At 43.3% G+C, this 23,908-nt stretch overlaps 1 protein-coding gene across 1 annotated transcript; it reads left to right on the top strand.

Moving 5' to 3' along the window:
- The first annotated feature begins 3,882 nt into the window (after positions 1-3,882).
- Positions 3,883-23,901, top strand: DACT1 (dishevelled binding antagonist of beta catenin 1). The gene is made up of 4 exons (XM_070931640.1): positions 3,883-4,263; positions 19,249-19,381; positions 20,103-20,258; positions 22,067-23,901. Exons 1-4 carry the CDS (start codon positions 3,883-3,885, stop codon positions 23,899-23,901), a joined length of 2,505 nt encoding a protein of 834 aa, XP_070787741.1.
- Positions 23,902-23,908: the final 7 nt, after the last annotated feature.

Genomic DNA, 23,908 nt, shown 5'->3' with positions numbered 1-23,908 from the left:
AAGCAGCGAATCGATTAGGGTCGGGGCCAAATAAAAGGTAAGAATAACGCGGGTGGTGGCTGGGAGGGCCCAGCTCCCGAACAAAGAGAACCGGTTTAGTGACATCATATCGTCATTGCTACTGGCTCGGCCCGAACTGGGAGGAACCCACCACTGCCCCCCCCAGGACACTGCAACCATCATGTGAGTCAGTTGTCAAACATCTGAATATTAATCTCATGATCACAGGGGATCCTGCGACAGTCATAAGTGTCAAATATGGTCATAAGTCACTTTTTTCAGTGCTGTTGTAACTTTAAACGGTTACAAGGTGAGCTGTTGTAAGTCGCAGACAACCTGTATTTGTATGATCCCAGGCAGGATTGAGACAATGACTCCACTGCTGTAGTGTTGTCTTACTGAACAACAAACTACAATTTCAAACTTCCAAGTTAGGAAAGAAAGCCTGTGCTTCCTTGGTGATCTTTTTAGCTGGCCGATCCCTATTCAATTTAGCATCATGATCTTGGGTTTCTATGTTTCTTTGACCCGTTCCTAGGGAGTGACATAGACAAAGAGGGAATGAAATTATGGACCATGTCCTTCTCACTCCCATGTCTGTGGAAGTGTCTTCCTCTCCCAAATTCAAAACCAAACATGATTATCTTAGTTTCCAATATTCCCTTATATCCCCTCCATCTGCTATTTCTTCTTTTTTGGGGGGGAGGGGGGGAGAAAAATTACCGTTGTTAAAAAAAGCAAAAAAAAAAAAAAAGCCACAAGCTCTAATTAGTGTACAAAGCGTGTAACATTTGTTTCATTGCGATAACCTTGCCAGATTGATTTGGGTTGTTTTTAAAACAGCTGCCACATTGCAGCTTTGATCACAATCCTTTGCAATCTGGGGCAGCCCTACGTTCAAAGGACTCTTCTTTCTTCACTCTCCTTCATCTCCTCGGCCCACTTGTCCCTTCTCCCCTGGGAAGCCACTTTCCCCAGCATTGCATCGGCAACTGGCTGTAAAAATGACATAGCCTTCGTGTCAGAGTGTGGAGTCCCAGAGTGCCAAGCATGACTGAAGGAGGCCTCTGGTATCCCTCAGTCTCGTTTCAAGGGCTACTGGGAATGGGGGTATAGGTTCCCATTATACAGTTCTGCGTTAAGATATACCATAACTAATTAGCTAATCACTAAGACAAACTGCATTTTGCAACTTATATGTTTGATTAAAATAAGCATATACTGTTTCTTTTCTTCCTTCTTTCCTTTCTCCCTCCCTCTTTCCTTTTTTTAAACTGCATTCTTCTTCCCTCTTCCACCCTTTCTCCCTTCCTTTTCTTTCCCAGCTTCTCCCTCCCTCCTTCCCTCCCTCCCTCTTTCTTTCCTTTTTATAACAGCCTTCTTCCTGCCTCCTTCCTTTCCTCCCCCCCCTTTTTTCTTTCCTGGCTTCTCCCTCCCTCCTTCCATCCCTCTCCCTCCCTCCCTCCCTCCTTTTTCTTTCCTGCCTTCTTCTTCCTCATCTCCTCCCTCCCTCCCTCATAAATGTGTTATGTATATGCTTGTCTTCTGTGACATTAATGCTATTTCAATCTAATGATTCTAAGCAGAGCAAGCATTTGGTGGTGACATCCCCTGTTTGAAGGGGGACATTGATTTTAATGTCCTTTTTGTCAGCAAATTCATTCAATTCCCCAGGACCATAGAATTTCCCCAAATTTTACATACATTTTATGTCACAGCTAATTGCTCTTATTTACCTGCTCTTTAATTCAATTCAGTCTTTATTACGGTCATGGACCAGCACATTTACCTGTTCTTTAAAGCGCCTTGTATTGGTTTACTGTTGTTATTATATTTTATTCATCATACTGCATTTTGTTATTTCCTGTGTATATGCTTGCTTGGAAAAATGCATCCTGGGATCTTAGATCACATTATCAGATTAAACATATCATAAAAGGAACTTCCACTGTTCACTAGCAAGAGTGAACAAGCTACATATTACTTCGTAGGTGACATATAATTGTAGCCATAATTCTGTTTCATATAAATATATGCATGTGGGTGGCCATATAAAAATGACTGATAAATAAATAAAAATCACGTCAGATTCATGACAATGAAATGGGAGCTTCTGATGGGGAGGTGGGGGGAGTTATGAATTCCAGTTGTTACTGAATACCATTTTATTAATAAGGGAGAGTAGCAAAATAATAATAAGGGGGAATCTATTTGAACTATTCTTGTGAGTTTCCATAAAACATGTGCTTCTTCCATTGTGGAACACAAGAAGCTGGATTAGGGGCATACAATCTGTGAGCTGGAAAGAGACTTTAGACCATTAATCCCCATCTTTGTTTAACATTGAAATCCAAATTAAAACATCCTTGAAAGATGGTTATCTAACCTCCATGTGAACTCCATGCTATCAATGAAAAAGACCGGCCACTTTCTGAATGCTTGATTCTTCTGTCAAAGTCTTCTGTAGTAACAATAGCAAAAAAACCCAGGTTGTCTTGATGTCAGTCCTTGTGACTTTGATGGAGGGGAGGGAGGGAGGATCTCCATGCAGATAAGGAAATGATCTGTCATTGTTTCTCCCCTCCCCCCTCCTGGCTGATCTTCCATCCCAATGCTAACCCTAGTTGACCTTGCTTAGCTTTCTACCATTTACTAATAGTTCAAAAGCTGCTACTTCCTTCTCTTCCATTTGTGGCTCCCAGTCTGCCCCCTATCAAATGACCAAATGATCCAACAGATATTAGATGCTTGGGACTTCCATAAAATCAGAGATGATAAAGACTCTTGACAATCAGGCTTCCTTCTTTCCTGGCCTTCTATTTTTTTTCCTTATCAGATAACAAGGGAGTGTTCACTATTGTGTTGAACATTGTGGCATTGATCTGAATTAATCATCACACTCAACTGCATAATGGCATACCAAATTCTGCAAAGTCATTTTTTTTAAAAAAAAAACCCTAAAAACTCTAAAAGGATATTTTAGAAATCCCTTGCGTGAGTGAGGAATAAAAAGAAACATATAGATAGAAGACATTCAGAGTAAATAAGGCAATGCATGTGGGGAAAATATATAAAGATGAATTAAATGCAGAAAGGCTGAAAAGCAGAATGGCAGAAAGAAAGAAAGAGAAAGAGAAAGAAAGAAAGAAGGAAGAAGGAAGGAAGAAAGGAAGAAGAAAGAAAGAGAAAGAAAGAAAGAAAGAAAGAAAGAAAGAAAGAAAGAAAGAAAGAAAGAAAGAAAGAAAGAAAGAAAGAAAGAAAGAAAAGGTTTGTTTTCATACAGAAACAGATGAGATTAACTAGGAATTGGGATTCTGATTATCACCAACCCTTCTTTGAAAGGACGAATTTGTGTTTCTGAAATATCTGAGTTTCCATCCCACCATGTAAAGAGAAAAGTCCCTCAAGGACGGAAACACGGGGCGGCCAAACGGCTCTTTGAAGCGGTCGAATAGATGCGCGCGATCCTAACGAGAGCTGCTCCTCGGGCCGCCTCTGGGCCGGCTGGTCTGAGAGGCGGAGAAGACGGAGGGGGCGAGGAAATGCAGAACAGCCAAGAGCGACACAGAGAGAGAGAAATAGAGAGAGAGAGGGGAGGAGCCGGGGAGGGAATAGGGGCATTGGAAGAAGGACGCCGGGGGGGAGAGAGAGAGCCAGGCGGCGACGGCGGTGGCGGCGGAGGGGAAGCGGGAGCAGCAGGGACGAAGACGTCGCGGGGTGCGGGCGGGGCAGCGGGGATGCTGCTGCCAGGAGGCTGCAGGCGCCGCACGGTTCCAGAGCGGTTGGGCTTGCCGTCCGCGGCGCGCAGCTGAGGCTCGGAGGCTCGGTGCCCCTGCAGTGCCCTCCGTGCAGGATTCTGCCTGCGCTGAGCAGGGCTCGGGCATGAAGGCGAGTCCGGAGCCAGGGAAGCAGCAGCCGGAGCAGCAGCAGCAGAGCCAGGTGGCTGCAGCTGCGGCTGCGGCGGGTAAAGAGCCCGATCCGCGCTGGGCAAGGGACGGCGCCCGGAGCGAGGCGACGGAGGCGGAGCGGCTGCGCACCCGGGAGCGGCTGGAGGCCACACTCGCCGGGCTGGCCGAATTGGAATTCCTGCGCCAGCGGCAGGAGCTGCGCGTCAAGCGGTTACTGGCCGCCGCGCCCTCGGCTTCCCTGCGCGGGACCTGCTCCGGGGAAACGACGAGAGCCGCTGCAGGAGCCGGGATCCCGCCGCGCAGCTTAGAAGAGAAGTTCCTGGAGGAGAACATCCTGCTTCTGCGGAGGCAGCTGGTGAGCCGGGCCAGCCAGCCAGCCAAGGCGGTGGGCGCGATGTAGGGGCGCAGCCAGACCAAACGGGGAAGGTGGGGGGGGGCTGTGGAGGTTCCGGGACCTCATCAGCTACGGAAGGACGGGGGGGGGGGAAGAAAGGGCGGGAACCCGGCTCTGGGTTTTATTTTAACCCAATTCCATACCGCTTGGGACACGTGGGAAGCGTGTCTCTGAGCGTGTACAAAGCGCCTCTGTAGGATGCATTCAGGAGGGAATTCATTACACGGTCTACATGAAAATTCGGCCACTTCTTCTTCAGGGAATCTCCCATTTCTCTCAGGAGAAAAGGTTTCTGTTTAGCATTAGTTGCGCCAGGTCGTTTCCCCTGCAGATGAGAAACATGGCAGGGTTGGTGGGAAGAAGGGGGTTTGAAAAATGAGGGTCACTTACATTGCGTGGGTGGAGGCGGAGGTTTTAAGATCTGCCAGGACCCTCCCAAGGTAAAGATACTCCAAGCTGCTAACTGTGGATCTTCCTCCCCGCCCTTCATACCGAGCAGTTTTGAGTTTTCGGGGCTTGGCGAGACAAGAGGGTTGCCTGGAAGTTTAGCTTTTTCGGCAGCATCCTCCTATGGTGAAGACCCATAGAAGCACCGGCTTCCTCATTCCTCCTTTCCCTGGAGAAGAACCTCAGCAGAAATGAGGATGCGAGTGTGTGTGTGTGTGTGTGTGTGTGAGAGAGAGAGAGAGAGAGAGAGAGAGACAGAGACAGAGACAGAGAGAAAGATGGGAGAAATGGCAAGGCAGATGCCAACTCATTTGTGAAATGGATGAGTTTGCTTCTGCATGAGGTGCTGAAGGTACCTCGAGGGTCTCCTTAGACTCAAAATCTGTGGCAGACAGGCTGTGGGGAGGGAGGGTCTCCAATGGAGCATTAAGAGGTCAGAGAGGAACCCCTGAAACCCCCATCCTTGGAAACATGGAAGCCGGCTCCTGTATATTTCGGTGGGAGCCCAGAAGGGAAAAGCCAGGAACTTTTAAGCAGTATATTGAAAGGTTGTTTCTCTGTGTTCCTAAAGCATCACAGTTCCAGAGCTGGGCGCACACAATATTAAGAAGAACCAAATTCTGTGTGGCCACCTTCCATTACTCTTAATGAAGGTCTCTTGGGAGCAGGACAGCTGGCCTCCTCCTTCCAGCCTTCTGCATCAGTGCCTGCCCTTGGCCCATCCTTCTTTTGGCTAACAATAGCTGCCATACCTGTAGTATATGGTGATTAATTACTGCAGCTCCAAATGAGGGGCTTTTTGACATCCCACTGCACGGGAATGGGACCAGCGGGAATAACCTCCTTGCCCTTCCCCTAAATCCAGCACGCTTAGGCTTTGCTGCTGCAGCTAGCTCAGTTTTTCCATTCGCTTACAGATATGGGTGTGTGCATGTGTAAAGGCTTAGGAGGAGCCTCGCAGGAGTCTTTGGTTGGGCATCAAGTTGCATATTAGATTGGCTGCTGAAGGGAATCAATTCACCTCCTGCAGATGCTGTTAATGTTGTTGATGTTGGCAGTCGACAAAAGCTGGGGCTGGACTGGGAAGAAAGCATTTATCTTATTGAGTTCCTGTCAGTGCTGCGGGAGCACATGTGGGATGCTTGCATTAATACTGTAGTGCAGCGGGAGGAAAGGACTTAAATGAATCCAGCCATCAGCTGAGTTCCATTGTTACTCTGCAAAAGGGGTGCAAATGTGCTTGAATTTAGTCACTGGAGATAATGGATGCTGCCCCCTCCCCCCAGGAAACACCATTGCTGAAAAAATCCTATAGAAATGAATAGGTAAGGTGCCGAAAGTCAATAAAGAGTGCTCTCTTTTGCAGCACATTTAACACAGAGCCTGCAAAGAGCTTGAAAGGGGGAAAATCAAAATTGAGTGCTGCTTTGCTCAACTGGAATCTCATCCCATTTCCCAGAGTGGAACTGTAGGAAAAGAGCCGGCTGAGCTGGAAGGCGGGGTTAAACGTGTCATCAGTTGGAGTCATTGCGGTGCCATAAGAGACCCAAATCCATCTCCCTATGAATTCCATTGATCCTTATCTTGCACCAATTTAGCTTTTGACTGTTAGTTGACTAGATTTTTGTATAGAAGTAGCAATAATAAACTCTTCCGTGCTTTCAACTTCACAAATGTGCCTGGTTATTTGTGCCTGACAGGAAGATGTGAATGCAGTTTTCTAGAGAGCAAATGAACCTTTTGGAGCATGAAGATCCCTGCTGGATGACTACCAGCAGTAAATCTGGAGATCTTGCCATCCATCATTTTAATAGGGGTTTGGACTTTGTCACTTTCCAGGAAGGCTGTTAATTTAGTCAAAATCAAAAGGAAGGATTGTTAGAACTACTGTCTTGGGGCCGCTGCTTAAGCAGCCAATAAAGAGTGGCTGTGCTTGTGGTTTCTGTGCCAGCAAAACTCATATCTGCAGAGTCAGTGAGGCAAAAACCAGAGAATAGAGGAAATGTTGCAGATGATACAAAGCTGACTTTGAACCTAATATTAAGGGTTGAGAGAATATGCAAAATTTAACACTTCCAAGAAACTTCAAGGAAATGGAGAAAAGTCAGAATGTGGTAGGAAGCTTGATACAAGCCCAAAAGCGTGTGATTTGTGAAATTCAGTCTGGTTTTTTGGTCCTCATTTCTCTCCCTGGAAGAAGCCAATGGCAATTCCCTTGAGACTTCTTATCAAGGAGACACTGGATGTGTCCACGATGTCACCACAGGAATCAAGCTCAATGTGAAGGAAATATTATCCCTCTCCAGCACAATTGCCAATTTGCAATCCTGCAGACATCATCATTTGCATATCAGTCCTTTTCGAGATAAGAAGAGCCTCATTTTACGCTTTAGGATTTTGGTGGATTTGGTGCCAGTCAACTCCATAGCTTTCCCTTCCCATTCAAAAAGTCCCATTTGAAATATCCCAACAGATCTGTTCTTGGGGCATTTGGGACTTTGGAAATATTCCATCTTTTCTTACAACCTTTACCAGTTGGCATCCAAGGAATGGAATTAGAATTCAGAAACCAGATGAGGCTAGGACAAAAATGATGTTTGATTTGTGTGTCAAAGAGAGAGCAGGCATGAATGTGATTCAACTTATGTTTTACTGTCTGAGCCAGGAGCAGGAATACAAAAAGATCATTTGCATGTTAATCGTTCCAGCCATTCTCACCTATTAATATCCTCAGGAAAGAGATCAAAACAGGGAAGTAATTTGTTATAGTAAGAGGGTATTGGCTTGGAAATGGGAAGATAATTCTTCCCCCCTTTCTTGCTTTGAGACCAATAGCGGTGGGATTTGCATATAAACCTGGACCATAGCTGATTCAATATTGCAACTATGATTTGTAAATGACAGTATCAGTGGCAAACATGTTGCTTAATTAAAAATTGAAGTGAATCCAGCTATAATACAAGTTGTTTCTTTATTTTAAGGAATGCAAAAGCTTTTTTCATTCCATGGTAAAGACCTATTCCAGGAACTGAATGTGGGATTTGATTTAATAGCAATGTAATTAATATTAAATAATGAAAAATGATTACAGTTAATTAATGCACATGGTTACTATCAATTCTCATTTGCAATATTATAAACTCAAATACTTTGGCCACCTAATGAGAAGGAAGGACTCACTGGAAAAGAGCCAAATGCTGGGAAAAATTGAGGGCCAAAAGAAGAAGGGGACGACAGAGAACGAGGTGCCTGGATGGAGTCACTGTAGCAGTCAGTGTGAGCTTAAATGGACTTCAGAGGATGGTAGAGGACAGGAAAGCCTGGAGGAACGTTGTCCATGAGTTCGCGATGGATTGGACATGACTTTGCAACTAACAACAACACAAATTTTATGGAGTCTCTACTTCAAGGACAGTGTAGCAAACTGGAAAATGTCCAGAGGAAGTAACCAAAGAAGGTGAGGGGGCCTAGCTACCAAGTAGCATAAGGACTTTTTTCAGGAGCTGAGTATATTAAGCCAGGAAATCTGATTCTTTGGAGATCTGTTAGTATACCAATGAAAGAAAACTATTGCACAGAAGATAGGAACTCAATTAGTGCTTCTAAGCAAAATATCATTTAAAAACATAATAGTTTTTAGTTGTTCAGCAGAGGAACAGATTTGCTCAGAAAAGTAGCAAATTCACAAACTTTCATGCAAAGTTTGAGTAGTCATTTATCAAGGAGGCAGTCATAGCAAAAGTCTTTCGGAAAATCTCTCTACTATGCAATCTAGTTTGCTGCCAACCCCTGCTTTACTTAATAATTGTTTACTGAATTAATGGTAACTGAGTTCTGGCCAGATACAATTCAGAGTGCTAGTTTTGACCCAGAAGTTCCTACATGGTTTGGCCCCAAAGTATCGTAAAGAACATTTATTTCAACTAATGCTGAAGCCTGATTGAGAACATGCCTGGAGAAGTTTCTTGTGGTTTTCCAGTTTTGTGAGGTGAAGGGGGCTAAGCCAGAAAATTCCATTTTCCAATCATGGCAGCCACACTCTGAAAAAACCTTATTCTGGAAGATAGGTTTCCTCCCTTATTGATGGTTACCAGAAGGTAATGAAGAATGAACTCTTCCCAAAAACCTTTGGGGAGTGATTGAAACCAGATTTTATTACTTAACTAATTAGTTTGTTGGTATTGTGTATTATTTAATTTAGTTTTATTTTGATCTTTCTGATTTTGTAGTGGTTTTATTGGGTTTATAGTGTGAAAGCTTTGTAAATCAATAGCAATTCAATGGTACACACATTCAGTAAATAAATTAATAGCTTGCTAAACCATAGTTTACAAATCACAGTGGCTGAATTAAGACATTATTTTGCTAAATGTGATTTGTTTGAGCAGGTAGTTAGATCCTATAGTCCTCAGGACAACTTTTGGTAAGAAGACGGAGACCCTTCTAGAAGAATTCCAACCTTACTCTGACCTCAATCTATGCATTGATGTGTTCAAGTATTTTATTTAAACTGATGGACACAAAATAGTCTAAATATGATGTTCCATCTTTACTGCCCTCTCTCTTTAAAATATTGAAGATATTGTAAGAAAAGAGACAATTACAAGATGATTACTATTTATGCTATTGATCTACAAAGGTGTGTAAAATAGCTCTAGACTTTAGTTCTTAATGAGACTGCATCAGAATAACAAAATAACAAAGTTGGAAGGGACTTTGGAGATCTTCTAATTCAAACAGGAGACCTTATACCAGTGTTTCTCAACCTTGGAAGCTTGAAGATGGATGGACTTCAACTCCCAGAATCCCCCAGCCAGCGTTGCTGGCTGGGGGATTCTGGGAGTTAAAGTCCACCCATCTTCAAGCTACCAAGGTTGAGAAACACTGCCCTATACCATTCCAAACAAATGGTTATCCAGTCTCTTCTTGAAAACCTCCAGTGATGGAGCACCCACATATTCTGAAAGGAAGCCATTCCACAGATTAATTGTTCTTCTCAGGAAATTTCTCCTTATTTCTAGGTTGGTTCTCTCCTTGATTAGTTTCCATCCATTACTTCTTGTTCTGCCTTCAGGTGCTTTGGGGAATAGGTTGATCCCCCTTCTTCTTTATGACAGACCCTCAACTATTGGAACATTGTTATCGTATAACTCCTAGTCCTTCTTTTAATTAAACTAGTTGTACAACAATTCCTGAAACCATTCTTCATATGTTTTAGCCTCCCATTCCTAATCATCTTTGTTGCCCTTCTCTGCACTCTTTCTAAAGTTTCAATTTATGTAATATAAAGATCAGTCGTTATCATCAGGGCTGACATTCCAAATCAGAGATACGGGAATTGTTGGCTTCATCTTTTCCCCAACAATGACAATTGTACTTTGTCCCATCTTAACATGTCTTTTTAAACTTCATTCCAAGACTTAACTGCCATCCCTGCCTCTTCAGAGACATCTAGTTTGCTATGTGTCTTCACTGGAAGTCCTTTTCCAGACAATAATGGGTGTGGGTGTGGGGGGTTGCTTTATTGCAGGGGTGTCAAATTTTCATTGAGGGCCGCATCAGGGTTGTGTGTGTGGGTTTTTTTTTTTTTTTGCTTTAATTTATATGCCGCCCTTCTCCGGAGACTCAGGGCGGCTTACAATGCGTTACAATGTGTTTGATCTTGGGATGGGTGGGCGTGGCCAGGGTGGGCGTGGCCAGCTCAATGTCACTCGTGTTGAGAGCGCCTGTGGTGGCCCGAGCGCTCACGCCGCCCTTCTGAGCTCCGTTTTCGCTGGCAGAGGCACCGCAGGCCGGTCCTTCGTTGTTTCCAGGGTGGCCCCACGGGCCAGATCTAAGCACCCCACGAGCCATGAATTTGACACCCCTTTTTTATTGTTTTATTACCATTGGGTCTAAAAGACAGTTGGGCAGCGTCTAAATGAATAAAATGAATAAAATAAGCAGCAACTACCCGCAGCATTCCCAATTTGTTAAGGGATGCTGAAGCAAATGCTGTCATTCATCAAGATTTGATCCCAGCGCTGAATTCAATTTGGAATAGAGTAGAAGAAGAAAAAGAGCTGTGCGTCAAGATACTTGCACAGATATCGAGGCCAACAAATTCACAGATGGCATCACTTGAAACTACTTTCTTTTTAGACTACTAAATTCTCAAGAGCTATCAGATTGTAACTACCACAGTTCCCAGTCAGCTGGGTTGTGGGAGTTATATTCCAACATATTTGAGGATGGGGGAAGCTAATGTGATTTTGTTTAATTAGCATATTTCTATTCTGATTTTCTTCCATCAGGGAACTTAAAACATCATATATGGTGTTTCTAGATTATTTCCAGTCCCAGGACTGATCAAAGCTGACATGGCTTAACTTCAGCAAAACATCTGCTTCAAGCAATGTTTTTGAAATGAACTACTGTAGTTGTAAAGTTCTACTTTAAGTAAGTCAGTTCTGCCCAAATAAGTTTACAGACCAGTTTCTTGAGACAAATAGTGAATATTGGAATGGAAATGAGGGACAGTTGAGCATAAGTGGAATTAACTATCCTTGCCACTGAAGGACAAATCATGAGGTTTAACCTATTTGCCAAAAACAGTATTGAGGTGCTTTAACACTAACAGTGAAATATGTCAATTGAGGAATTTTGGATGGCATTAAGTAGTTCACAGTCATCCCAGATGCAGACATTAAACCTGAAACAAACTTTGGGAAGTATATGGGAAAGACCTTGGTTCAGGGGTGGGCTGCTGGGGATTCGCAGGGGTTTGGGAGAACCTCTAGCTAGGATTCTGTGCAGTTCAGAGAACCCCTAAATCCTACTCCTGGCTGGCCTCAGTTGCCCCACCCCTCCCAGGAGTCCCCACATGGCCCATTTTGGATGCAGATAAGTGCAGGGCATGCACAGAGGCTCGGGGAAGGTGAAAAACAGGTACAGGAAGTTCGGGAAGGCCCGTTTCTGGCCTCCAGAGGGCCTGGGGAGGCTGTTTTTGCCCTCTCGGAGGCTCAAGGAAAGCCTCCGGAGCCTGGGAAGGTAAAAAAAGCCCCCGCCCCATGGTGCAGGAAGCTGACTAGGCCACACCCACCATGGCCACGCCCACCCAGCAACCAGGCAAAGAACCCCTTGCTAAAATTTTTGAAGCCTACCCTGCCTTGATTGAAGAGGTAGGGAAAAGAGTTGCTCTCTGGGAAATAGATAAGAGACAGCATAGTCCTCAGCTAAACAGTGAGCAGGGTAAGAGGCTCAGAAAGGGCCCTCCCTAGTTTCTTGGGCTGTAAAAAAGATGGTGGAAGAAGAAATGTATTTCCAGGCTTGCAAGATTCTATTAACATAGCTTCTTAATAAAGTAGAATTGGCTTATATGGCTGTTTTTCCTGTTTGGTCCAGCTGCTGATACCCACATCCTCCTAAACCAGGGTACTTTCTACTTCTAATTCCACTGATGGAAAATAGTTATGTGGCAATAGACAAGGATTGCATTCTTGAAGACTTGAAGGCTTTAAATTCCAGTAACACCATGGAAGATCACCATCTATCAACTTGCTGCATATTTGGGAATATATATTTCAAAGACTGTGCCACAAGAATTTTTGGATATACATTGAAGCCATTTTAAGTATACCTCGAAATAGATGTGAAATGTAGATTGCACAGTTATATTGATGCCAGGCTTGGCTTCAGTTGTCACTGAGTGCAGACTCCAGCAAGATTTAATTTTTCTCCAAAGTGTGTGGGCTGGGATGCCAGCCATTCTGCTGTTGGAGCTGCCATCAATTATATAAAGCAATTATACTTTCCAGAACGGAGAGAAACTTGTGAACAACCAGTAACCCTCATGTTCCTCTTCATGGTTGCTCCTTATAAGTCTCTGCCACAGTTGCTGCATTTCTTTGTATTTATTTATTCAACAATGTTATATACTGCTTCACTCATTTACTTTGACAGTTTACAATAATGAGCAAAAAGCAAAAACAGGCGAGCCCATCTATATTAAAAAAGAAAAACAAAAATATAGCAGTCATTTATCAAATGCCGAATTACAAATATGATCTAAATTGCCTTGTGACGTATCATCAGGGAGAGTGCAAGACATAACTGTAGAGGCAGAGAATTATTATGGAGAAGGATTGTCTTTACTCCCACATTCCCTGAGCTCAGTGGTGAGATTCTACCAGTTCGGACCGGTTCAGGAGAACCATTTGCTCCGACTTTCAGCTGTGAGTGAACCAGTTCTCTCTTTGTTTGAAGTGGGCCCACCCGCCTCTGCGTTATACATACCTATATTTCTGCTTCCGAAGCCCAGCTGATCGGGGTGACAGAGTGGATTGCCGCTCCTCAGCTGTTTTCCTTTCTCTCAGCAATGTGGAAGTTCAATTTTTGGCAAAGTGCGCTCGCGCGCTCAGCGAACCAGTTGTTAAACCAGTAGGATCCCACCACTGCCTGAGCTGATGTAGGGATGGGATCTTATGTCTCTCTATGCACACATGTGTAAGCCAGGTAGATTCCCACTAGAGGAGATGGACCGTGTCTTGGAGCCAAGCTATAAAGAGCTTTATAACTTTTTAAAAAACCAGCATCTTGAATTGGACTGTGAGGTCTATTGGTAGCCAATGAAGCAACCAGAGAATCAGAAAATAAGTGTTATATCAAAGTAATGGTTTGCTCCTACTAGCTTCCTACTCGCTGTGCTTTATAACAGTTGTTCTTGGATTGATTTGAAAGATAGCTCTATCTACAGTGTGTTACAATAATCTAATTGCATGGTGGGTTAGGCATGGCCAAGGCTTCATAGGCCATGTAGGACTGCAATTGGCAGAATTGGCTAAAGACCCCAGCTGCAGCTTCCACCTACTTTCCCAGCAGGAATCAAGGACCCAATAATTCCCAATTATGTACCTGCTCCTTCTATGGGAAAGCAACTCTGTTTGCAACAATTGCTGGGGTTGTATCTGAAGCTGGTGTTCCTGGACAAACAGTAATTCCATTCTTCTGGAATTAAGACTGATGGTTGTCCTTTACAGCTGGACTGAGAGATAGCTTCTTCAAAAGAGGTCAGACCACTGATTCCTTCAAGGGTGATAGCAGGTTGCCATCCTTCCAAAAACATTTACCAGTTCATGAACCCAGCTTGGCATGCCCTTCCCCCATTCTTGTTGTCTGAAGAAACGGGGAGGAGCAAAGATTCAGTCTGTTGTTGGATGGACAAATCCTAATCACTTAATTGGTTTTCAAGCACGGGCTGAATTCCAGATAACATTGCAAGATACCTGATAGCAAAGATGGAACATTTTCAGGTTGCAGTGCTAAAAAAAAAAACAATCCTTTTCAATTTTTACATTTACTTAATGTTGTTTTATAGAATTCATATTTTGTTCCCCCCAACTCATCACATAACAGAGTGCAGCCTTCAACTCATGGGAACATAAAGAGTAAGCAATGCCTGTTTTGAATTTGTGAAGATATTTACTGATTTTAAAGACATACGTGAGCAATGTCTCACGTCTTTTGTTGTTGCCAGTGCAGGTTGGTTACAGCATCAGGTGAGGTAAAGTTTGTTGGATGCGTGGGACAGCCTTAGTATGCATATGGCTGGGGTGGAAAAAAACAGCTTGTTTCTAGACCAGGGGTCTTCAACTTTGGCAACTTTAAGACTTGTGGACTTCAACTTCTAGAATTCCTCAGCCAGCAAAGCTTTCTGGGAGTTGAAATCTACAAGTCTTAAAGTTGCCAAGGTTGAAGACCCCTGATCTAGACAATTCTTGCTTTCCGGGCCTTGAGTCCAAAGAGGTGGAAATGAAAATATGCAACTTGTCAAACCAAGATTTGGGGATTCAAGAGATGTTTGCAGCGGAGCAAAGAAGGCAAGGATGCCTTAAATACAATCCAGGTTTAATATAGCAGGGATAAACAATCTTGTCTCCTTCTATGATCGGCGCTTGACAAAGGCGAAGGAACTTGTGTGGGTAAATGAAACCGTGAACTATTTCATCGGACATGTATATACGTCCAGAAGAGTCTCCCAAGGCGAACAGGCCATGATGATGATGAAATAACCTTCTACTGTAAATCTAGTGAAGCAGTCACAAAGCAGAGTCAAGCAGAGTTCAGAAGACCCTATGAGCAAACAGAGAGAGTCCTGCAAAGAGAGATTGAACAAAAGACTGTACAAAAAGTTGAGGCTGGATTTCCTTTGGCCCAAGGGTTTTATATAGAGCACTTCAAGCTGAACTGTGTTCCTGAACCCTTAAAGAAGAATCATCTCTTGCGTAAAAGCCTTAGCCCATCCTTCCATGGAGCGCTTTTTAAAGCCTCATATTCTCCCAACATCCTGTTCATTGTCCCATCATTCAGCCTCAGTGCTGTTTTGGAGCATGTGAGAGTTGTATATTTTCAGCACCAGTGCTTGTGTTGCAAGTTGCAAAGAGGGGTGAGGGGAGAAAAGAAATTGGTTGTATCCCCTGGCTGGCTGTGAGATCTCAGACAAAGAGGGTTCCCCACACCCCCATTTTCCTATTCTGATAAGGATCACTTGTCTACCTTTAGAGTTTAGAAGAAGGAGCCTTTCAGTCTCAGCCAGCAACTATCGATGGGCTGGGAGAATCACATTGGACCTAGAATGAGGTTGCCTGGGGGACAGGAAATACTGTCTCTTCTAGCGATCCTAAATTAGTCTTTTCCCTGTGTAATTCTGGATTGCAATAGAAAAGATTAAAACTCAGATGCAGTAGAAGCTACCCTCCCTCCGGCTCTGCAATTTCCCATGTTGGGCTCATTAAACAATACGTATCCATTTTTAGAACATCCATTTTAATTTAAAATCGCTGCAGTGTAACATTTAACATTTTAAAAAGATGTACTGCAATAATGATGAGCAAATCTTGCTCAAGGTACAATGAAACAGCCCCATTTTTATAATGTTTTTTAATAATTTTCCTATGTTCTTTGTTGTATTATTTTTTTGCTGTAAGCCGCCCAGAGTCCCTTGGGAGTTGGGCGGCATAGAAATTTGATAAATTAAATTAAATTTTGGGATGCTTTTGAAATAATGAAACAAAATGATATAAAGGTTTTATTAGCAGTTATCATCTGGTACTGATGTTGGTTAATCTCAGAAAGGTGAACTGGGATAGACATGGTTAGTACTTGAATCGAGGCCTCAGATCCTTGCTAGAACTATAGACTAAGCTAGAAAGTCAGTGACAGTGAATACCCCAGGAAAAGTCAGTGCCAATCCATTTCCACACAGCCTCTGAGAAAACAACATGCAAACTTAGTTGAACTTGAGTAGAAGAAGGCTTTATTTGTTCTTTACTCTGCTTTTGTGATCAGAAATGTTATTTACCGTACTGAGTATTTTGATATACAGAATTGGAACTGGACTGGCACTGACAGGGCCAAGCTTATGACACGCGTGTCCTCTATCCATGTCAGTTTGTCAGAACGGGATCTGGAGCTGCTGGGGGTTATAGAGGCTCTTAGTATTTGTGACTTTCTGTTGTTGCTTTTAAGGATATTAAAAGTATGCAAGATATGCTATGCATACACAATATTTTTTACCGTCTTACTGACTTAACTCATTTTCTGGATTCTCACAATACACCAAATCATAAATTAATCAAATGCGTTCAGTTCGCATAACTCCCTAAGCTACACAAAACCGAATCCATGGTAATGCTATCTTCCTCATTGTATGTTGTATGAATGAATTTGCAATTTAGCTGTCTGGCTGTACAGTTTGGTTATATAGGTTGGTTAAAACATCAAGACGGTAGTGCTTTGGGCTAGGCTTTGAATGTACAGTCCTTGCCACCATCTGGATTTTTGTCACACACACACACACACACACACACACACACACTCCTTGCAGATACTCCTGGAGGCATTCAACTAATCAGGGAAAAGGTAGGCTGGAAAATAGATTTGAATTGAAATGGGAAATTTAATGGGAGTGTGCATTGCTAGAGTTGCCCTTTATTTGTGACCATGGTCACACATTTTGTATACATATGTATATGTACTGCTATAACATGGTTACCCTTAGGGTATAAATAAACACCAAGGATGTTTGCTTTGTCTCTGTAACTGTCCTTAACCTGCCAAAAGAGTGAGAGGAGAGAGTGATAACAGAAACCTTTGTGAATGGGGTTTTGGTAACACGGAAATATTTCCTCTCTCCTTCAGGCAAATGGAGAAAATAAAATTACACTCCATTGAATGGAGGAAGATGACCTATGTCCAATAAGGACTTATTTCATTAGGAAAATGTATTTATTTTATTTATTTATTAGATTTTTATCCTGCCTTTATTATTTTGTAAGTAATTCAAGGCGGTGAACGTACCTATTACGGTAATCCTTCCTCCTCCTGTTTTCCCAACAACAACAACCCTGTTAAGTGGATGGGCTGAGAGAGAGAGTGACTGTGGCTCAGTCACCCAGCCAAGTTTCTTGCCTTAGGTGGGACTTGAACTCATGGTGTCCTGGTTTCTAGGCCAGCACCTTAACTACTACACCAAACTGGTTCTCTTTTCCCCTCCCATTGCACGCCAACGGGTGAACACGCTCCATTGGATTGTGTACCAAAGACATCTATTCCTATTCTCTGCTTCCAAGCTTTCTCATAGACCAAGAGGGGCTATGGAGAAAATGTGAAAAATAGGTGGATTTTCCTCCCCTCCCCAAGTTGGCCAAAAATTGTTCCATAAACTTGTTACGCTGTAACACAAAATCGGAACCTGCAAAAACCTTGAGCATCTGCCCCTTAAGTGACACTTCAAAAAGGGCTTCCACATTCACAAATGGCCTTGGACTATTAAGTGATTCGGGATGGAGGAAGCTGCCCTTGAATGACAGCATGCCAAGAATAGGGGGTTGACACATTTAGCCTGCCAGATGGACCCTTACAAGGTAGTGAATCCCCCATTTTTCTTTTTCTGAGAACCGTGCTTTTTCAGAGAAATGAAATGCTAGAAGATACAGAGTATATATGTAAAATAAGAGCTTTGTGCAACAGTGTTATTGAGGGATAGGTATAATTATAAGATGCAGCAGAAAAACTGATTGCTCTGACCTGAAGTTAATGAGCTTATTTTAAACTCATTTTGTAACACGATGCATGAAGAATATCTTTTACTTAAATGCTCTTATTGCTTCAAGCAACCAATCCTTTCCTCTAACCGAGGATGAAGAAGGGGATTTACTACTTGGGCTTCAGCTGTCTCGATCTAGTTCTAATCACAACGACACCACTTAACAAGGATATACAATCATAATTTGCCATTCAAGGAGCGTGGGCTAATATCTAGTCTCAACTATTCAGCCAAGATACCTGTCTTGGGTTGTTTATCTTGCAGAAGAGCAGAGTTGGGAATTCTGCCAGTTGTAACCCAGCACATCTGGAGGGCGCCAGACTCGGGAAAGCTGTATTATAACAGTAATTCTTTGCAAGTTCAGGAAAAGGTCAGCAAGGGTTCAGGGTTTAGCTACCTTGAATGAAACTCAGTTTCTTGCCTCATTTTTAAAGGTTATCCTTTCTATTACAAAAATACACCCTTCTGTCAACTTATAATAAACATTTACAATTATAACCTTTCTTAAGTCTAAAACCTTACCCATAGGTTAAAGATAAAGCATCAGTGTTATTGCATAAATATTATGTGCATTAAACTTCTCTCCCATAATTAAAACGGTTTGCATTCATCAAGATCTTGGTTGAACAAGACAGAGTTAATTTGGCCGCCTACATGACTCCAGTGCTTCAATTGGGGGAAATTTTCTAGTTTCCGAAGCTGGAGTGCCACTGTGCAAAAGAGCTCCAGAAAATGACCAAATCCTTGACTGGGTTCACATGGAGCGTGCTTGAAAGTCAGGTTGTTGGTTTGTCTGCTTGCTTCTTTGTTTGTTTATTCATTGATTGAGCGAATGAATTTATACAGCCAGGGCTTCAGAAAGGACCAGAATCAAGCTATTTTTAGAGTGGGGCTGCTTGGAGGCAGAATGTTAACTTTGGGAGTGTGTGTCGATGAGTATTCAGGCATTTGATAAGATGAAACAAGAGAAGGGAATAGTTCACAGATGCATAAACATAAGTGTCACTGGTCCTCAGAAATACAGTTCTGGTAATGATTGGAGAAGATACTTCAATATTGCTTACTCTAAGAGTAATCTCTCTTTCTTAATAACAAAAAGAGTCTTAGATCTGTATATGGAAACCAAAAGTATGTCTTACATAATAGATCTATGCTGGTTTTGTGTATGGCACCCTTGCACACTTAAGTCCTTTCTTCTTTGTTGTTTATCCGTGCAATAGCAAAGTGGTATAGAGGGAAAAAACTTTGCCTTTGGGACAGGAAGTTAAAAAAAAAGCCATACTAGAAACCAGTAGAAACAATATTTGTTCAACAGGATCTAGTAACAATGGATTGGTTTATGCTGCTGCTATATATGCATTCTTCCTTAACCTATCATATACTGAAATCGGTTTTCATTCTGGCTATTATTTCAGAACTGCTTAAGAAGAAGAGATGCTGGCTTATTAAACCAATTGCAAGAACTGGACAAACAGATCAGTGATTTGAGGCTGGATGTTGAAAAGACAGCAGATGAACACCTTGACATGGATAGCCGTCCCAGTTCAGGTAAGCATTTTATGTTGCTAAGCTAGGTTATGATGATCAGCAGACTTTAGGTCTTGTAAAAGGGGGTTTGGCAACCCGGCATTCTGTGGGGGCCCAGGCATCTAGGACATCCCTAGGTACGATCCACAGAACTCCAGTGTTAAATAAAAATGTCAAATGCCTTCCATCTTGCATGAAAAAGGCAACTGCCAAGGAATTATATCCCACCGGGAACAGTTATGCTATAAGGAACAAGCTGAGGAAGCTGCAGCCAAAACTCTGCTTGCTCAGATGACATGAATTATAGTTACAGCTTCTTAATTTAGGTTCAGTTATAGTTGGAGGTTCGGTTAATTATACAGAAACTGAAAGATGTCTATACTGTATCAAATGAAGCCTCCCTTTACTTTTACTGGCCTTTATATCTGACAGCTATTATATTTCAGTATGTTTGCCAAAGAAAGAGCCATTGATAACCACTATTCAGATGTAGCATTTGACATTTATTTACTAAAAGAAACGTGTAGGTGTATTGTTTCATTAAGAGGTAGATGTGGGAACTAGACTCAGTTCTATCAAGTTGCTACATTCCCTCTGCGCCATCTCATTTTCTTAAACAAACTCCTGTTTTATTTGGAATGGGGTTTTAGGTTCAGGAGGAATATGCTAGATTATTGCCCTATTCCTTCCATATGCTACTAACCGCAAGCAGCTTTAATGGACTTTTTTGTTTTTTTAATAGGGTTTTATGAGCTGAGTGATGGGGCTTCTGGATCTCTCTCCAACTCGTCCAACTCTGTTTTCAGTGAATGTTTATCCAGTTGTCACTCCAGTACTTGCTTCTGCAGCTCTTTGGATGCATCCTTGAGTGGCTCTGATGGACGACCCAAATCTGCAGGTATACCAAGAATTTCTAATACCCAGGCATGTTTAAGGTTATTTTCCTTTGCAGCATACATCAGGGGCTCATACAACCCATCAAGTTAGTCACTGGGGCTATTCTGGGTCCCGATCAGCCTTGTCCTTGTTTGTTTCTGGTCAATACTGTGTTTCTCCAAAAAGAAAGCCAAGTCTTATTTTCTTTTGACCCCCGAAAAAATGGCTAGGCCTTATTTTTGGAGGGTTCTAATGATCGACTCACCTCGCGGTGGTGGCACCAACAGCCCCACCCAGCAGGAGCCTGCTGCTGGCCCACTTCTTCTGCGGTCGATCTGGATTTTCTGCAGATCGATCTGGAGCTCTGTTATCGGCTGCAGATGCCTTCCAGAAGGCATCTGAAGGTGAAATGGAGGCCAGAGCGATTTTATTTATTTATTTATTTATTAAATTTATATGCCGCCCCTCTCCAGAGACTCAGGGCGGCTCGATGCATGCGAGTGGTGGCAAGCGGCTGCAGAAGAAGGCGAGGCAGGTGTCGGGGTGTGCGAGGCCTGGTAAATAGGGCAGCTCTACCCCCCCCATCCATACCCTAGCTTATTTTTTACCTGTGTGCCTTGTCCCACCCCTTGCACACTGGGGTGGGCGGGATCTTAATTAGGGCTAATTTTGTGGGTGGGCTTAATTTGATCGCATGCACTCAAAAGTGTGATAGGGCTTCTTTTCAAGGTGGGTTGTCTTTTTGGAGAAACACGGTAGATACTGGGATAGACGGCAAAGAAAACAATAGCATTACCAAATGAGCTTCTACTGAGATAATGGCTGTTGGATAAAAACACTGGATCTAATGATCCATTAGATCAGTTGCTATATTCATACACTAAACCAGGGGTGTCAAACTCAAGGCCTGTGGGGTGCTTAGATCTAGCCCACAAGGCTGCCCTGGAAACAGTGAAGAATTGGTCCACAGTGCCTCTGCCAATGAAAATGGAGCTTGGGGGAGGGGCATGGGTGGCCCTCCCAAGCTTCGTTTACGCTGGCAAGGGTTGCAGGAGGCTGTCACAACCGAATTTTCTCTGGCAGAGTGCTCAGGCTGCCACAGGCGACCCTGATACAAGTGACATCGAGCTGGCCATGCCCACTCCAGCCACGCCCACCCTGGCCACACTCACCCTGGCCCCCCGAGGTCAAACATAACCCTGATGTGGCCCTCAATGAAATCGAGTTTGACACCCTTGCACTAAACTAAGCAACATTTTGATCTATTGTATGAAACCAGACACTATAGTTTGTGAACAATATTTTCTGTGGGCCAATCATGATTTACTCAGTAAATAATGATTAAACAAAATATGTCTCAGCCCTGATTCCATATTCTCGTTCCCCCACCCCCCCAAATGTAGCTGATATGGGAGAAAGAAATAGGCTGTAGCCACAGATTGGTAGCTGAGGGATAGAGAGAACTGGGACGTTTCTTCAGCCCCATGTTTATATCATTTATTTTTTAATCAAATTACAGAAATCTGAATAGTATAAGAATAATATGCAAGTAAAGCTCTTCATTTGTATTGTATTTTTATTTGCAATCTGTCTCAAATCTGTGAGCTAGGGGGGTCATCCTCAGATTGGAACTCTTTATAAATATATTGAGATAGGAATTGTCAATCCGGATTTTATAGAAAACAGTATCTTGGACTATTGTAGACATGTAGACTATTGTAGACATATCTTAATCCAAATGATAATAATTGCAATAGGAAGTTATTAGTTCCACTTTCATCTCCGAATGTTATTCCTTACTTATTTCATCTCCATTTCATTGAATTTCAGATTTCATCAGCTGGCTGGAGCAAAACAAAGGAGTCCAACAAAATGACCAAGCCGGGATGGCCTCTCCATCAATGCCACACACAGATTCTTTTGACATCGTTGCAGATGTACATCCAAAATACCAGTGCGATCTGGTGTCTAAAACCGGAAATGATGTGTACCGTTATCCCAGCCCTTTACATGCTGTTGCAGTGCAGAGCCCCATGTTTCTTCTGCCGGTGACCAGTTGTCCCCCAAGAGAAGAAGTAGAAAGAACCAGTGACAATGCTGTTGATGTTGGACCGGAACTCAACTCAGAAAAAACAGTGGATTCTTGTCTTTCACACACTTCTCGTTCTCCATCCTGTCCTTTGCCCAGCAGAAAAATGGATGGATATATTTTAAGCCTTGTACAAAAAAAGGCTCCTTCGGTGAGGACTAATAAACCAAGAACAAATCTGAATGCAGATCTGGCCAAGGGGATTTTGAGACATGGAAGCTTGTGCCTTCGGCAGATGGCTACTGCTGCGCCTAGCAATACTACTAACGCTAAGAATCTCAATCAGCCACTTTCACATTCCAGTGGAACCACTCTTACCCTAGACAACAGTGCCTTTTCTCCCATAAAGCAGAATTCAAAGGATGTAGAGCATACGGAGTTAAAAAAGATACCCGCACCTGCTGTTTTCCCACCAAATGCTAATAATGATCAAAGCAAGCCCTCGGTGAAGAATGTCAAAACTCAAGAAGTGATGCGATCCCCTGTGACTAAGAGTGATGCTCCCAAGGAAAGTGGCCAACTCTTTTTGATATGTCCTAAAGAAAGCCCAGGGCAGCACATAACACCCTTGAAAGAAAAGAAAGCCGTCCAGCTTCCCAAAAAGCTATCATTTAAAAATAGTGGGACGCAGTCGGCTTGCTCTGTTTTGTCAGGCCAGGAGAGCAGATCATTGGTGGAACTTAAGAGTGAGGGGTCATCATCCCAGAGTCTGGAGGAGGGATTGCTGGTGAATGCCCAGTTCATACCTGCTCAGCCACAAACAGTCAGACTTCACAAAGGCACCAGGAGTGTCAAAATTCTCAAAGGTTCTATGGTGAAACACAGATCTCATCTGGTCACTGTGCTGGAAAATGGACCTCAGGCTGGACGGGAGAGGGCCAAGCCCGTGGGCAAAAAGTGTCACTTCCTGGATGAATTGGATCCAAATAAGAAGCCAAAAAAGACCGCTTTGAGAGGGAAGAAAGGCCCCCACCTTCAGCCAGATGCCAACCATCCAAGTCGGCAGCCAGGCGTACTCAAGTCTGTGCTGAGGCCCCACGGACATAGCAGAGAACCAGTAGTTGCCAAGCCCAAGCACAAACGAGCAGATTACCGGCGCTGGAAACTCTCTACAGAGGTATCTTATGAAGATGCCCTTAGGCGGGCCAGGAGGAACAGGAGAGAAGCTGTAGGAGTCTATTCACAGGTTCCACATCCTTATATCAGCCCCTATGCCTATGTTGCTAGTGACTCAGAATATTCGGCTGAATGTGAATCCCTCTTCCACTCCACTGTAGTGGACACCAGCGAGGATGAAAGGAGCAACTATACCACCAACTGCTTTGGGGACAGCGAGTCCAGCTTAAGTGGAGTGGAGTTTGTTGGTGAAAGCACAACAACCAGCGACTCAGAGGAAAGCGGGGGCCTCCTTTGGTCCCAGTTTGTTCAGACACTTCCCATCCAGGCAGTGGCTGCTGCTTCAGAGCTCCATGAAAATGCAGCCAAAGCCTTTGTTAAGATTAAAGCATCCCATAACCTTAAGAAGAAAATCCTTCGCTTTCGGTCAGGCTCTCTCAAACTGATGACTACTGTCTAAACGGATA

The sequence above is a fragment of the Pituophis catenifer genome, unplaced genomic scaffold, assembly GCF_029215685.1.
Source record: "Pituophis catenifer annectens isolate HBS135680 unplaced genomic scaffold, rPitCat1.0.hap2 SCAF_1, whole genome shotgun sequence".
Classification (NCBI taxonomy): domain Eukaryota; kingdom Metazoa; phylum Chordata; class Lepidosauria; order Squamata; family Colubridae; genus Pituophis; species Pituophis catenifer.
The sequence above is the reverse complement of the archived record's forward strand: the minus strand, read 5'-3'. Positions and strand labels throughout refer to the sequence as shown.

What these genes read in the sequence shown, in the direction of transcription:
- DACT1 (XM_070931640.1), top strand. Translation starts at nt 3,883, where the DNA reads ATGAAGGCGAGTCCGGAGCCAGGGAAGCAGCAGCCGGAGCAGCAGCAG. An exon ending in TGCTTCTGCGGAGGCAGCTG is followed by an intron (nt 4,264 to 19,248) that starts GTGAGCCGGGCC and finishes CTATTATTTCAG; the next exon opens with AACTGCTTAAGAAGAAGAGA. An exon ending in GGATAGCCGTCCCAGTTCAG is followed by an intron (nt 19,382 to 20,102) that starts GTAAGCATTTTA and finishes TTTTTTTAATAG; the next exon opens with GGTTTTATGAGCTGAGTGAT.